The sequence below is a fragment of the Periplaneta americana genome, chromosome 4, assembly GCF_040183065.1.
Source record: "Periplaneta americana isolate PAMFEO1 chromosome 4, P.americana_PAMFEO1_priV1, whole genome shotgun sequence".
Classification (NCBI taxonomy): domain Eukaryota; kingdom Metazoa; phylum Arthropoda; class Insecta; order Blattodea; family Blattidae; genus Periplaneta; species Periplaneta americana.
In genome coordinates, this window is record NC_091120.1 from 170353292 (window position 1) to 170369487 (window position 16196).

The following is a 16196-nucleotide window of genomic DNA, read 5'->3' on the forward strand; positions in this document are numbered from 1 at the left end:
CTTTATCACTTCCTTATGTTTTGTCACTCATGCACCAACCTCTGAAGTAATAACTTTTCTATTCCTTACTTCTTCCCACTGATGTAGGGGAGAGTCGGGTAGTATCGGACATCGGGTAATATCGGACAGTGCGTTTCTTTCATCTACCACCATATGGTAGTACCTGAATGACATGGTTACATTTCTCTATGCGACATCACAGAAACGTAACCATGTCAATCAGGTACTATCATCGTGTGGTAGATGAAAGAAACTCACTGTCCGATATTACCCGATGTCCGATACTACCCGACTCTCTGCTACCTCTATTCGGTGCATTCGTGATTAATTAAAAGAAAGTATGTGTCTCTTTCGTCACACTCATTTTTACGGTTGGGAAAGAGGTGCCTTAGCGTACTTCAACTATGGAATTTTGTGCACCCCTTCATTCAGAACATTGTTAATTCAGTTGCCGTCTTTCCACAAGATGTTACGATGTTATAGATGTCTTCACATCTCCTCGACAACATCAGAATTGGGTTTATGTTTGTTTGCTTTCAGTATTAGTTACCTCTTTAACCTCATTTCTACGTAGAGATCTTTTTTCTATCGAGGCAAGAAACTTGTTCAGATATGGCCCGGAAAAAGTCTGGATCTCTCTCATTAAGATATAGACTCTTCTGCTTATCCTATATTTATGTTATGAGACTCACAGATTTACAGCCATGCAAAGGTATTTTGTCGTTCTTAAAAATTCATCCTCGACTGAATTTTGAACAAGCCAGCCTCGGATCAATACACGAGCGAGAACAACGCCTATGGACCTACCTCGAACATCTCCATAACAGACTTCAGTGAGCTCCGTTCTCAGTACCGTGGACTAAGGTTCCTCATAAAACACAAGGTGCAGTTAAATCTGTGTTCTTGGCATGTCTACATCGGGCAAACTTCCAGAGCCATTAACACGCGTTAAATGTTTATCTAAGCGATTACCGGGATTAAATATGTTATTTCCGCACTCAGAAGGTTAACTTAGCCCATTCTTCATCTAAAAGGATGTCTGCTTTGAAGCCTCGTTGCAGTAATTTAACTGATAGGCCTATTTGTAACATATCTAAAAAGGGAAATCTTACATATTTGGCAATCGTGAGAGAAATTTGTCTTCATTGTTAGACATAGTAACTGAAATACATGCGGGAGCTGTGGTACGGTGTCTCGGAACTATGAGGATCCGAGTACGCGCAAGAAGCGGTATAAGTAGCATCGATTTTCAAGTCATTATATTTCGTAAACGAGGAAAAAGCGAAACGAACGACTATCACCAAATAACGTACGAAAATTAGCTTAAATATGCATTTTCATTAAATTCAAGCTACACGACCTGGGACGGTTCTCTTGTTAGTATCACTGATTAGTGGACTTCGTTGAATTGCCACACGCAGCATGCAATCAGGTTGCCGATGTACGGTAGTATAGAGGAGGTGAGCGACCGCCCGGTCTCGAAGTATAAGCAGTTCATATTAAGAGTTGTGACCGGTCCAAATAGATAGAGCAGCTACAGCTAATGTATACCTATGTAAGCACTTGTTTTTGCATTACTGTGGTTGGAATAGTCAAAGCTTAACATTTGTTCAGTGCAGACAAGAATTCAATCAAACATGCTACAATGAGAGTGTTGCTGTTCCAAATAATTGCCCCTGGAATACCCTTACCCCCGCAGCCAGTCTTGACCCGTTGGGGAACGTGGTTGGATGCTGTTAATTGTTATGCAGAACATTACGGCAAAATAATGGAAGTAATTGATGCATTGGATAGCACAGACAGTTCTGCTGTTGCAGCTGTAAAATCTTTGCCTTCTGAACAGCTATTGGAAGATATTCTGTTCATTGGTTCTAATTTTAAAATCGTGTCCAAAAGCATCACCCTGTTAGAATCGTCTAAACTACAACTCTCAGAAGCCCTTAATATAGTGGATAAAGTATCACAAACTGTTATCCAAAATAACAATTCACTAATTTAAAAAAAAAAGTGAAATGTAAGTTGAGAAACATTATTGCTAAAAATTCTGCCTATTCACAACTTCGTATTATTATTATTTATGATGTACTATCAGATCACGACAAGACGTCTGAAGTTGGTGTACTAAAAAGTAGTGACTTCCCTTTCTTCAAATATGCACCTATTACATTTTACCAATATAAAAAATGTTTGAGTGACCATCGGAGGAGGTTCACTTTGCAGTCGCTCAAAATGTACGTAACTCTTCACTGCAATGCACATATTCAAGGATGATGTGAGTATCTTACATTAAATTTTAAGAGTTAATATATCTCACTACAAAATAATTGTGTATTTACATGTTTAGACGTTTCCTACTTCAATGATCATTCATTATATTTCTTGAATGGCAGGATACAGGTTTTATTGTAACCGCAGTACACTGCTCAGTATTACATCAGAGGCATACTCCATCCGTTACACGCCTCCTTCTCGTACAGTCTATACCGCGTGCGCAGTGAACCTTGCGATTCTCGTGGCAATTCCACAAAGTCTACTGATTAGTAAGGTATGTTGACATTGCTGAATACCCTTGCCCGTTCTGCAATTTTATTGCCGGCTGTGCTTAATGTTGTATTAACATAGTACTGTAGAATGGGTATACTAAAACAGCTTTTTCAGATGTCTGTGTAACGATTCTCCACATTCGTCGGTAGAGTATCGTCTGATGGTTTACTAGCACATAACACTGGACGGAAATTTCGTAACATCATCGATAAAATTCTCAAATACATAGTGCATTAAAGCATTCGTTCGGGAAATTTCAGGAGATATGCTATGCAATTCAACAATTCCATCACCAACAAGGTCTGAAGATAAATATTGCAACCCAGACGAGTAATTCGATGAATGCAATGTTGCCGGATCCAAATATAACCACTATAGTCCCGTCGATCTTATTTCCGGCAGCCAATGACGTTGCAGGTCTGCTACATTTAAACGTGTGCGTCTTCTGATTCGCTAATGATTACGTTATGCATTTCCTAAGGCTCGATAAATACTTAATATAATCGCCCGCCATTTTGATTCTTTCGTTGGCGTTCGCAGAAAGCACACGAGGACGTTATTTGCCGCTCAATTATTTGCTGAATTACAGTGTGTTTGATTTATTATCATAGGAGCTACGACATGATAATGTTTAACGGTGTGACAAATAGATTCCTCGTCTGATAGCTCGGCAACGAAAGAACAAAAATGGCGAACGATACTACCTACTTAGACTTTATAGAGCCTTCACTTCCTAAGACGTAAGCTAAAAGGAGGAGTCACGCCGGGAATAACAGCGTCGCGACTATAGTTAGCTTTTACGGTAATACAAAACCCCGAAATTTGTAGAAAAAATGGGGTTTTGCGGTGTAATGCAATGCCTTTTTTCCCAGCGAGTTGTATGATATAGTTTGACTTAAGGTACAGGATGGAAAAAAAAACACTTGCAGTTAGAGCCGCTGTATAACACCACAAATTCTCTCCAGAATTAAATTTTGACGGAGCGAGAAATTTTCAGTTTATTCAGGTAACGGATTCTATTATAGACTATGTCGTGAACCTCTGACTAGGGACATTCCATTTTCAAGAATGATTTTTTTTTTTCACGAATCAAGACAGTTAAAATTGTTACAGGTATGAAAAGAGACTTGTTCTCTAGCCTTTTTCATACTATAACAATTTTAACTTTCCTGATTCAAATAGAAAAAATTCGTGAAGAAAATCGTTCCCGAAAATCGGGTGTCCCTACCTAAGACACAAGCTCCCCTAGTTTTATGTCCTACAGATTTCTATCGACTTTAAAACTGTGACAAGAGATTAATCGAATCCTATAACTGCGTGAAACGTTATGCAGTTGGTGATTGTTATTGTGAGCATGGTTGGAATTGTAAGAATGTTTGGAATTTAAAAATAAAAGTCTGATATTTCTTTCCATTCCTGTCTTCATACTCCCTGCACAGAAATTTAAAAAGACGAGAGTCTTCTCGTTAGTTACTTCATAATCGCTTCCTCATTCCATGTGGCCTCGTCTCGAGACAACAATGCAATTGATAGTCGAAACGATTCACACATCAATATGACTCCAATGAGTTGTTTGAAAGAAATTGTAATTAATAATGCCATTACTGAGAATTGGATTCATTTTTAAATTAATATCACAGTTAAGTGTTTCCGAAGTAGTCTGTTAAATTAACTATTTCTGTCTTCCTACTCTCCGCATTTACTAATCATCCCCATTTTTATAAGATTTTTCTTTTATTGAATTAAAATTGAGTATGACTTTTCGTTAACATTCAACACTTTATAAAAACGTTTCACGTGAATCTTTTCCAAGTTCATCTGATACCAAAATCACAGATATACACTACAGTAACTGAAATGCGAGCATGTACCACGTGGTACATTCTCTACCGAATGACGATGCAGAGAAAGTTAATTCGATAAATACCCAGAACTGTTCGAAGAGTGAGAAAGATTAATATGTTGACTGTTCTTCCTATTCACCGCTCATTGGTACAAGGCGAAGAGAGGCGGGGGAAGCGAATCGCCTGGTTGCTCCCTAGACTTCTCTAGTTCTTCGCTTCACTTAAACAAACGTCGCTCCACTAGGTGGGCTAGCATCTGATTACATTTTGGGATCAGATTTATACGTTTTACCTATTTTTTTCCTTACTTCTACACTCATAATTTCTTAGATAATTTTCCGAACATAATCATAAGTGTCATATATGTAAATTCTGCTGAACCTAAAGACATCTAAATTGGACCTTAAGAACTAAAACACCTAAATCATAATTAATATGCATTTTTCTACATTTACTACGTTTTATATAAATATATTTAGAAATTTCAATACATCTCATAATTTTTATTCTCTTCTGCACTGCAGAAAGCGACTCAAACTGTGGCCTTTACCCCCTCAGTCTTTTGTTGTTCTGCATAAAATGGTTAACAGGGAATTCCGTCTTTCTTTGTATAGCGGGCCGTCCTTCATAGGTATCACCCTCTCAAGGGCACTGATTGCAACTATGGAATTTCCAATGATCGCAGATATGCTTTGCCAGTGGAAAGGTATGAAAAAATCGCATCGTTGAAATTCATGAAGTTTTCTGGCATGACGGACACCTTTACACAGAATCCAGGATTCTTAGCTTATAAAAATTATGGTTTGTTTAACGACGCTCGCAACTGCAGAGGTTATATCAGCATCAGCATCGCCGGTGTGCCGGAATTTTTGTCCCGCAGGAGTTATTTTACATGCTAGTAAATCTACTGACATGAGCCTGTCGCATTTAAACACACTTAAATGCTTGCCATCGACCTCGGCCGGAATCGAACCCGCAACCTCGAGCATAGAAGGCCAGCGCTATACCAACTGCGCTACCGAGGGCGACCTTAGCTTATATAACCGATACCAGGCTAGTACGCACAATTCAAGTTGGCCAAAAAAAATTTTCCCAAAAAAATCGCTCAAGAATATTGATCCAGGAACATTCACCCAAAGTGATTACACCCAACTATTTTCATTCTCACCCTCATTCAGGGAAAATTCACCCGTTGCGATAAAGTTTACTTAATTTCATAGTAAATACATTTTTAGCAATTCGTTTCCGTGGTAACATTTGTATTCCGAAATGTGTAAGTTTATATGAATATCTATTTCATTTTCAAGAATAAAGTGCATAAGATTTTTTGATGATGTGACATTGTTAGACGAGGAGACATGCCACTGAAGCTAAATGACCGCTATAAGAAGTAGCCTCTGGGATGAAGATAAATGCCAACAAAACTAAAACCATCGACATAAGAAGAAAAATGAAAAAGGTAAATGTACGAATTCTGAACGAGGCAGTAGAACAAGTGGAGCTTCAAATCCAGGAGTTGGATCTATGACGAAGAGTAAAAGAACTACAAAAACGGAAATATAAAAGCTTAACTATAAGGCTGCACAATATTTCACAAAGGTATGATGAATTCAAAGACGAAGGACGTTTTGAGGTGCCTGTGGTTACAACATTCAAATCTAAAGAAACCCATCCAAGACTCGGTTTCTGCAATAAAATAGGCCTACAGTTCTTCATTTCAGAAGATATGTGAACCATTCAAAATTTCGTTCCATCTAAATTATTGCATTATCAACTAAAAATAAAAAAAAATAATAGGCTATATGTGAATTTTCTTTGTTCTAATTTTCTTTTGGGTTAATTTATTTGGGTACATTCTCCCGGTATGGCATAGTTGCGCCCCGAAGAAATCAGGTAACAGAATGGATATGGCATAGTTGCGCCCCGAAGAAATCAGGTAACAGAATGGACATGGCATAGTTGCGCCCCCGAAGAAATCAGGTAGCAGAATGGACATGGCATAGTTACGCTCCGAAGAAATCAGGTAGCAGAATGAACATGGCATAGTTGCGCCCCGAGGGGCATAGTACACACGAAAGTTATTGTCACAAAACAAGTAACTTACTTAAAAATATTATAGTGCTAGCTTCATTGAAATCAGGTACCATAATGGAGAGGGCATAGTACACACGAAAGTGATTGTTATAAAATAAATAAATTACTTAAAAATATTAGGCCTATAGTGGTAGCTTCATTGAAATCAGGTACCATAATGGAGAGGGCATAGTACACACGGAAGTGATTGTCATAAAATAAATAAATTACTTAAAAATATTATAGTGGTAGCTGCATTGAAATCAGGTACCATAATGGAGAGGGCATAGTACACACGGAAGTGATTGCCATAAAATAAATAAATTACTTAAAAATAGGCTATTATAAACGTAACTGCATTTTTTTAAGATCATGTATTTATCTATTTTACCGTTTCTGAATTCCTCGATCACGTGGTTTAAAAATTGAGTCTTTCACGGTATGTCTTATTATTTAATCGGGGCGCAACTATACCATACCCCTTTTCTCTTCCTGATGGGAACGGGACGCAACTATGCCCACAAAACAGGGATCCTTTTTTATCTGCTGCATCTTACCGTGGGGCGCAACTATGCCCTGCCACTTTTCTCTACCTGTTGGGAACGGGACGCAACTATCCGTAAAAACAGGGATCCTTTTTTTATCTGCTGCATCCTACCGTGGGGCGCAACTATGCCCTGCCACTTTTCTCTACCTGTTGGGAACGGGACGCAACTATCCGTAAAAACAGGGATCCTTTTTTTATCTGCTGCATCCTACCGTGGGGCGCAACTATGCCCTGCCACTTTTCTCTACCTGTTGGGAACGGGACGCAACTATCCGTAAAAACAGGGATCCTTTTTTTATCTGCTGCATCTTACCGTGGGGCGCAACTATGCCCTGCCCCTTTTCTCTACCTGTTGGGAACGGGACGCAACTATCCGACAAAACAGGGATCCTTTTTTTATCTGCTGCATCTTACCGTGGGGCGCAACTATGCCCTGCCACTTTTCTCTACCTGTTGGGAACGGGACGCAACTATCCGTAAAAACAGGGATCCTTTTTTTATCTGCTGCATCTTACCGTGGGGCGCAACTATGCCCTGCCACTTTTCTCTACCTGTTGGGAACGGGACGCAACTATCCGTAAAAACAGGGATCCTTTTTTTATCTGCTGCATCTTACCGTGGGGCGCAACTATGCCCTGCCACTTTTCTCTACCTGTTGGGAACGGGACGCAACTATCCGACAAAACAGGGATCCTTTTTTTATCTGCTGCATCTTACCGTGGGGCGCAACTATGCCCTGCCACTTTTCTCTACCTGTTGGGAACGGGACGCAACTATCCGTCAAAACAGGGATCCTTTTTTTATCTGCTGCATCCTACCGTGGGGCGCAACTATGTCATGCTCCTTTTCTCTACCTGATGGGAACGGGGCGCAACTATGCCCACAAAACAGTGACCCTTTTTTACCTGCTGCATCTTACCGTGGGGCGCAACTAAGCCCTGCCCCTTTTTTCTACCTGATGGGAACGGGGCGCAACTATGCCCACAAAACAGAGACCTTTTTTATCTGCTGCATTTTACCGTGGGACGCAACTATGCCCTGCCCCATTCTCCGGTGCGTCAATCATCAATGGGTCAAATTTTTAATTTGGGTGAATATTCTTTGTGTGAACTAGCACCGAATCTACATAACCTACTGCTCTCTCCACCATATCAGTGAGGTTCATTGGGGACTTACCATGTCTCCCGCAGTCTTGCGGTCCATCTGGCCCCGGCTGACGTAGTCCGCTGAGCCGGTGCTGGCTCTCCGGGCACCCCCAGTGTGCACGAGCTCTGCCCGGAAGCCGGTGTCGCAGGCCACGGGGTCGTCGCTCTCCAGCACGCCCATGAGGTAGCCGATGTACGAGGTGGCCAGCCGCAGCGTCTTGATCTTGGACAGCTTGGTGTCGGCCGGCACGTTGGGGATGCAGTCTCGCAGGTCGGCGAAGGCGTTGTTGATGCTCTGCGTCCGCTTGCGCTCCTTCTTGTTGGCGCAAGTGCGCCGCTTGACGACGCGCACCGGCACGTTGTTGCTGTAGTACGTGGTGTACTCCACCACCGACGAGGGTCCGTTCGCGGGGTCTTCCAGCGGGTGCTGGTGGTGGTGGTGCAGGTGGTGCGGGTGCTCGTAGTCGTGGGGGGTCATGGCTTCCTCGTCGTAGCTGGGTGATTCGTCGCCCCTCGAGCCTGTCGGCGTGCCCGGGCCGGACGAGGAGCTGCTGCACGGGGTTGTGTGGTGGCTCGTGGAGTTGTTGGGGAGTGTGGTGGGCGGGGAGCTGCCCCCCGCGTTGCCAGCTCCCCAGAAACCGCCGTCCATGCCTGGCACACCACCGCTACCTGCGACACCGTTAAGATAAATTAGTAAAACTAGTGGTCTGAAGCAAGAACAGCTGTTTGTATACACAGGTTGTAACTTTAATAATGGCAACTATTTATTTATTAGGAATATACAAGTGATACATCTGTGAAACTTCTACAGTCCTTCAATGTAGTAACCAGCATTGTCTACAACTTGTTGCCAGCGAAGTGGAAGTAGTAGTATCCCTGTAGCAGCTTCTGTTCTGTTGATGTTTCTGATGGACCGCCCTACTGCCTGCAGAATATCGGGAACAGTCCGGAATCGAACGTCACGAAATGGTTCCAACCATCTTCGGGATTAAGTCATAATCAAAGGGGCTTAAGTCCGGTGAATGTGGTGAATGGAAAAACACTTCCCACCCCCAGCGACAGTACAAATCAGCTACTGGCTGTTCCGTTTGCGCTCCTTAGTTATCCTGCAAAATGATGGGAGAGTTTTGCAAAACGTGTGGGCGTTTTCTTCGCAACGCTGGTCTCAGATTATGCTAAAAGATGACGGAAAAACTGTGCATTAACATTCAGCCAAGATCGCTGTTCCTGCTTTGTAAACATGGAGAAACACAGCCGCTTAGAGCTGTAACTAACAGGAGACTAACTTCAACTCTCCACAGCGCATTCGCTGTGAGTCGGACGGAAGAGTCCTTTTGGGGGGGGGGGGCAGACATAGACTAACATGTGGTAAAAGTGACAACAATTAACTCCGTCTCGTTTCGCTTTTACAGGAGTGTTGCCACTATTAAAGTTACATCCCACGTATTGGAAGACTAGGGGGCGGATGTTGGTGAAAAGTCATCTTATTTTTCACATTAGGACGATGCCTATTAATATAGAAATCCTTTCTATGTTTATATAAACGTAAAAAAACAATTTCTTATATTGCATTTTTTGACGTTTTTGAACTAATAGGTCATTTTTATATTTTTTCAGCATTTTTTGGTTATTTGTAATACTTTGAAGAACTTTTAGATCATTTGGAATGCATTTTACTTTCTTCTTTACCGATAGGTCTGTTAAATCATTTTCTAAGCAAATAGGTCAGTAGTAATTACCTACTGAATAAGTGAATAACAGTGAAGTTTGAGTTTTATAGTTTGGAACAGACTCTAAAGTCCATCCCTCATTCCACTGGAGGCTTCACTTCACACAACGGAAGTAATATAAAATGCTTGACAGCAGCTTAGTTTAAGTGATGTTTAACTGCTACTGTTCTTTTGTCGGTACTAGGGTGTCTATAGAATTTATGTTTGGAAAGGGGGAAACTTTCACCGTGTCCAGTACAGGACGTTGTGTCCTCAACATGGTTCGGAAAGGATGTCTACTGTAGTAGACAGTATTTTTAAAACAAAGATTGCAAGAACGCACGCTGCACCCACAATTTGTTTTGTCATTCACACCCCTTCATCTGGTAGATCTGGTAACAAAAGTGAAGAGCGGAAGGAGGAGGAAACAGAGAATGAAGGCACTGACATGGACCACCCCTGATTGAAACACATTGTAAACCGTCATTAAAATCTATAGTTTTTGTCCACACCCGTGGAGAAACGGTCAGCACGTCTGGCCGCGAAACCAGGTGGCCCGGGTTCGAATCCCGGTCGGGGAAAGTTACCTGGTTGAGAATTAATATTTGAGGAGAATAATTCGCTCCGGCGCCGAGGGTCGAACCCGGGTCCTTGGTTCTACGTACCAAGCGCTCTGACCACTGAGCTACGCCGAATTCAATCCACAGCACCGGACCGAATCCTCCTCCTTCAATGTTTCCCTTTGTGGCCTGAGGAGGAGGATTCGGTCCGGTGCTGTGGATTGAATTCGGCGTAGCTCAGTGGTCAGAGCGCTTGGTACGTAGAACCAAGGACCCGTGTTCGATCCCCGGCGCAGGAGCGAATTTTTCTCCTCAAATATTCATTGTCAATATTACAGAAATTATTCTGTAGGACAAATTAATAAAACTATAATACCTGGTTGAGGTTTTTTCCGGTGTTTTCCCTCAACCAAATACGAGCAAATGCTGGGTAACTTTCGGTGCTGGACCCCGGACTCATTTCACCGGCATTGTCACCTTCATTTTATTCAGACGCTAAATAACCTAGATGTTGATACAGCGTCGTAAAATAACCAAATAAAATAAAAAAGTAAATCTATAGTTTTCCCTTAAAACCTTCATTTTGTTGCATGTTCTTTTCCTTTATCTTAGCCAAATTCCAGGAAGTTGCCTCCTCTCTCCGAGATTTGCAGGGCAGTCATTGAAACAAGGTGACTAATTTTTAAGAAGTTGTGGTGCGAGTACGGTGAATAATATTTAAATGCCATTTTCGTTTAATTTGATGCCATTTTCCCATTACTTTAAGGGCATTTTATTGTTCATTTTAAGTAGATTTTTAGGTCATCAACATCCGCCCCCTATGGGTGACTATTTAAAAAATAAATACACAATAATTAGACTAAAACATAAAGCAATAAGAAACACAGTACCTTTGTGCAATGTCATTGAAGGCAGCAATTCGACCCAAACACAATTTTATTCTTTTTATAAAATCCAACTTTACATACTGCATACAGTATGAGAACAATTGAGGCAAACACAACAATGATTGAATTCCTCACTTATTGCTGGTTCTGGTATAAAAATGAGTCCATTTTGACAGCAAGAATTGAAATTACCATTTGTTTCTTCATCTGGATAATGGTAAGCATAGCATTGCACTCACTGGATATTCATTCCTCCTATGCTATGTTCAGTTACTACATTTTCGTCTAATCAAATTTGTCTGAACTTTAAATTGCCTGCTCGACCGTTATATAAATTTGCAGCACATCTTTTCTCAAAATGTTGTCTGTTTCTCACATTTCGAAATGGATTATGCACTAAAAAAACTGATGTGAAACAATCACATGACCTTATTTATCCCTCTGCTTTATATAAACTTACTGTTAGGGAGAACCTCGAAAAAAAACCCGACCAGATAATTAGCCCAAACGGCAATCGAACCCGCGCCCCAGCGCAACTCCGGATCAGCAGGCAAGCGCCTTAGCCGACTAAGCTACGCCGGTGCCTTTTTCTCGAAACTACATTTTTTATGCTCAAAATACTCGCAGTTTTCACCAAACTCAATGAAAATATTAGTACGTGTCCTTGCATGTATTATCTCAGATCTAACGTTGAGAAATTTTAAGTAGTGGCCTATCTTGAAAATTGGGAGCTAAAAAATTATTATTTAAATAAAAAATATGAATAAATTATGTATAATTTCCAAACTAAACTAGATAACCTATCATGTATTTCTCAACGTTAAAATATAGTTCTTGAATCTGGGTCCGTATGAAAAAAAAATTGCTGTATTTGAATGGAATGCACATGAAACATTTTGATTATAGACCTCTATCACTAATTTTCATAAATAACCTTCCTGTTACCAAGGTTTTTCACAATTTACTACTACTAATAAAATTACCCCAATCAAAATGATACATCAGTCTTCGTTAAGCATTTGGAATATAAACAATTTATGTATTATTGATTACAGACTTACAAAAAATGTAAAAGTATAAAATAATCACCCTATTTTTAAAAACACAGAATGGTTCAAAAGTCCTGTCCCATTTTGTTGATAACGTACACCAAAATTGATGAACTTTAGATATGTTACTGGTGACACTATAAGGTAACACTAACAGTAAATTTAAGTTTTCCTGTCTTCCATTTCAAGACAAACTCCTTAATGCTATATAATTTTGACATGGTGGAAAACATTTTACAAGCATTGAAAGTCACAGTACTATAATATAAATTGGAAATCATTTCAGTTCGTTATTGAAAATTAAATATTTTAATATCTAATATAGAACCATGAGCAACTCAAAAAGCATTTGTTTATAATAAAATAAAATAAAATAAAATAGAAATTAATTTCTAAAAATAAATAAATAAAAATATGACAATAATAAATCGCCACCGGCGCGGTGGCGTAGCTTAGTCGGCTAAGGCGCTTGCCTGCCGATCCGGAGTTGCGCTCGGGTGTGGGTTCGATTCCCGCTTGGAGTGATTATCTGGTTCGGCTTTTTCCGAGGTTTTCCTCAACAGTAAAATAAGTGTCAGGTAGTCTATTGGCGAATTCTCGACTTTATCTCGCCAAATATCATCTCGCTATTACCAATCCCATCGACGCTAAATAATCTAGTAGTTGATACAGTGTCGTTAAATAATCAAGTTAAAAAAAACTAACAAATCTAATTTTAGTTATTTGTTGAAATTTAAATACTGTATTCGGACACCACTTATACTACGATGGGCTTCTCGATAAAAGCTAAACTAATAATTATTTCTAACAAAATCACTTTCAGAAAAACTTTAACACACAGAAATAAAAAATTAAAAAAATATGAATAAAAGATCATGATAATATAAATAACAATATAAAAATTGTTATAAATAACACAAAATAAGGAGGCAGACAAACATAGATATGAAGAAAATTAAGTTACAGATTGTATTTTTATATCCTGGAATTTTCATGACACAGACTACCAAGGAGGGGGACAACAAGATCACTCCACATAAATAATGTGAAATACATCTTAAATTAGAGTAATTAGTAGGGGGCGGATGTCGATGATCTTTAAAATGCCCTTAAACTAATGGAAAAATGACGTAAAATTAAAAGAAAATGACATTTAAATAGCTAGTATTCACCGTACTCGCACCACAACTTCTTAAACAAATCTCGGAGAGGGGAGGCAACTTCCTGGAATTTGGCTAAGATAAAGGAAAAGAACATGCAACAAAATGAAGGTTTTAAGGGAAAACTATAGATTTTAATGAGGGTTAACAATGTGTTTCAATCAGGGGTGGTCAGTCATAGTCCTCACTAAACTAAGCTATTGTCAAGCATTTTATATTTTTATTATATTAAGTAAAGCCTTCAGTGGAATGAAGGATGGACTTTAGAGTCTGTTCCAAACTAAAAAACTCAAACTTCACTGTTATTCACTTTTTCAGCAGGTAATTACTACTGACCTATTTGCCTAGAAAATGATTTAACAGATCTTCGGTAAAGAAGAAAGTAAAATGCATTCCAAATTATCTAAAAGTTCTTCAAAGTATTAAAAACAACCAAAAAATGCCGAAAAAAATAAAAATGACCTATTAGTTCAAAAAGACAAAAAATGCAATATAAGAAATTGTTTTTTTACGTTGATATTAACATAGAAAGGATTTCTATATTAATAGGCATCGTCCTAATGTGGAAAATAAGAAGATGACTTTTCATCAACATCCGCCCCCTAATCATTAGTTATGTTATCGTTAATTCAAATTGTTACTAGACATATAACGGACAAATATGTGGAATTTCGAAAAGAAATATGGAGGAAAATAAAATAATATTGAAAAATCGTCAGTGGGGTAATCCCATTACCCTTCTTGGTAGCAGGAGCGTTAAAATAAAATTAAGTTCGAAATCAGCAGCCCGATTGAGCTCAAAATGTGCATACACTTTGTTCTAAATGCATCTAACAAACAAGCACAGTGGCAATACGGCGGTTGCTGTCGTCTGCGATACGACGAACTTTTTTGTTGATTTTTAAGTTTCGTTATTTTTTTTCTGATCAATATATGCTTATTTAAGTTGTGTTAATTGTCGCTAAGTGGTTTTATATTTTATTATATCAGTCTTAGTATATTTATTTTATTATTGTTAATATTTTGTTTTATTATTATTATTATTATTAATTAATTAATTAATTTGTATTACTATCTTTGTATTATCTCCGTCACGGTTATTATTATTATTATTATTATTATTATTATTATTATTATTATTATTATTATTAATTTATTAATTTGTATTACTAAGTTATCTTTGTATTATCTCCGTCAGTTATTATTATTATTATTAATTAATTAATTTGTATTACTATCTTTGTATTATCTCCGTCACGGTTATTATTATTATTATTATTATTATTATTATTATTATTATTATTATTATTATTATTATTATTATCTATTATTAATTAATTTGTATTACTATCTTTGTCAGTCACGGTTATTATTATTATTATTATTATTATTATTATTATTATTATTATTATTATTATTATTATTATTATTTCTATCATCAACATTATTATTGATATCTGTAAAATTTATGTAGACTCTACTGGACTGTACCCGAGCACGAGCATATGCTCATTTCGGATATCTATTCATATGTACCATTTCAATTGTAAATTGTGAATAAATTTGAATTTGAATTTGAATTTGAAAGGTAAAATGCTAAATAAATCGGATTAAAGTTGTAAAAATTTCAGAACTCATTTCGGCTCCCCTCATTTCTAGTGTCTCTTAAGCCATCAATATATTTTCCTCATAGCGCGTTCACTCACCTTGGTGCTGGTGCAAATGGTGGAGGTAGTGATGGTGGTGGTGTGGTCCCTGGTGGTGGTAAAAAGCCGCCGCGGCTGCTGCCTGATGGTGGTAGAACGATTCCTGGGTGTGTAGTGATACTGGATGGTGCAGGGCCGCCGGATGGTGTTGTCCGGGTGGTGCGGGCGTGGTGGTGCCTCCGTATCCTCCCAGCACACTCATCCCGTACCGCTCACAGCTCCGTTACGTCTGTTTACACACTCCGCAACAGAAACAATTCGCTCCTTACGCACAGCGGTGCACCCGAATCACTAACATAGCCTTCGTGCGAACTGCCTCGTAGACTGCCAGTAAATCATTTGTTACGTATTTTCTGTGTGTTATTTACCAAGTTCGAGACTTTGGAGTCTTCTGTTTTAAACACTGTTGTCTAAAAACGTTTCTGCAAGAGATATTGAAAAATACTTTTCGTATGATCGTATTTAGTTTCTGTGTCTTGAATCGCATACAAATGAATTTTCTAGGAAGTAACCTTATACTTCACTGTAATTAGGCTTGTATAGTCGGTTATTATATTTACTGTTGTGGAAATTAAGTCTACGTTATTAATTCGAAGACATAAATATTACTCGAAACACGACACAGCAAATACAATTTTAACTCTTTGTCTTCTTCACCACTGTTTTTATACGAGCATGAGTTTTCTTCAGGTAGTTTTTATTACACAATTCTACACTTAAATTATGTTCACAAAGTTATGTTAGAAAGTTACACTTATTGTTTATGAAAGCTAAGTTATTTCTTACGCACCGAAATGTTAAAAAAAAAGTCCACGCGCTTTCACATTTAATCTTTTAAAGATATTAATTTTTTGACACTATAAATCTTGTGCCAATCAAGTAAACGTCTGAAAATTATTGATGCTTCAAGATTGTTTAAGTATTAATATCGTGCTTTTTTATGTTAAAGAGTTAAGAACAATTTTTCAGTCG

The 16196-nt window shown here is 38.6% G+C and overlaps 1 protein-coding gene across 1 annotated transcript in view; it reads right to left on the reverse strand.

Moving 5' to 3' along the window:
• The window catches only part of LOC138698419 (heart- and neural crest derivatives-expressed protein 2-like), a 53749-nt gene that overhangs the window by 36863 nt on the left and 690 nt on the right, over window positions 1–16196 (reverse strand). The window contains exons 1-2 of the mRNA XM_069824308.1: window positions 15225–16196; window positions 8185–8822 (exon numbers count right to left, since the gene is read on the reverse strand). The exon at window positions 15225–16196 is cut by the window's right edge and continues 690 nt beyond it. Coding sequence (XP_069680409.1) covers window positions 8185–8822; window positions 15225–15426 — 840 coding nt within the window. The 5' untranslated portion in view covers window positions 15427–16196. The remainder of the gene's footprint in view (window positions 1–8184; window positions 8823–15224) is intronic.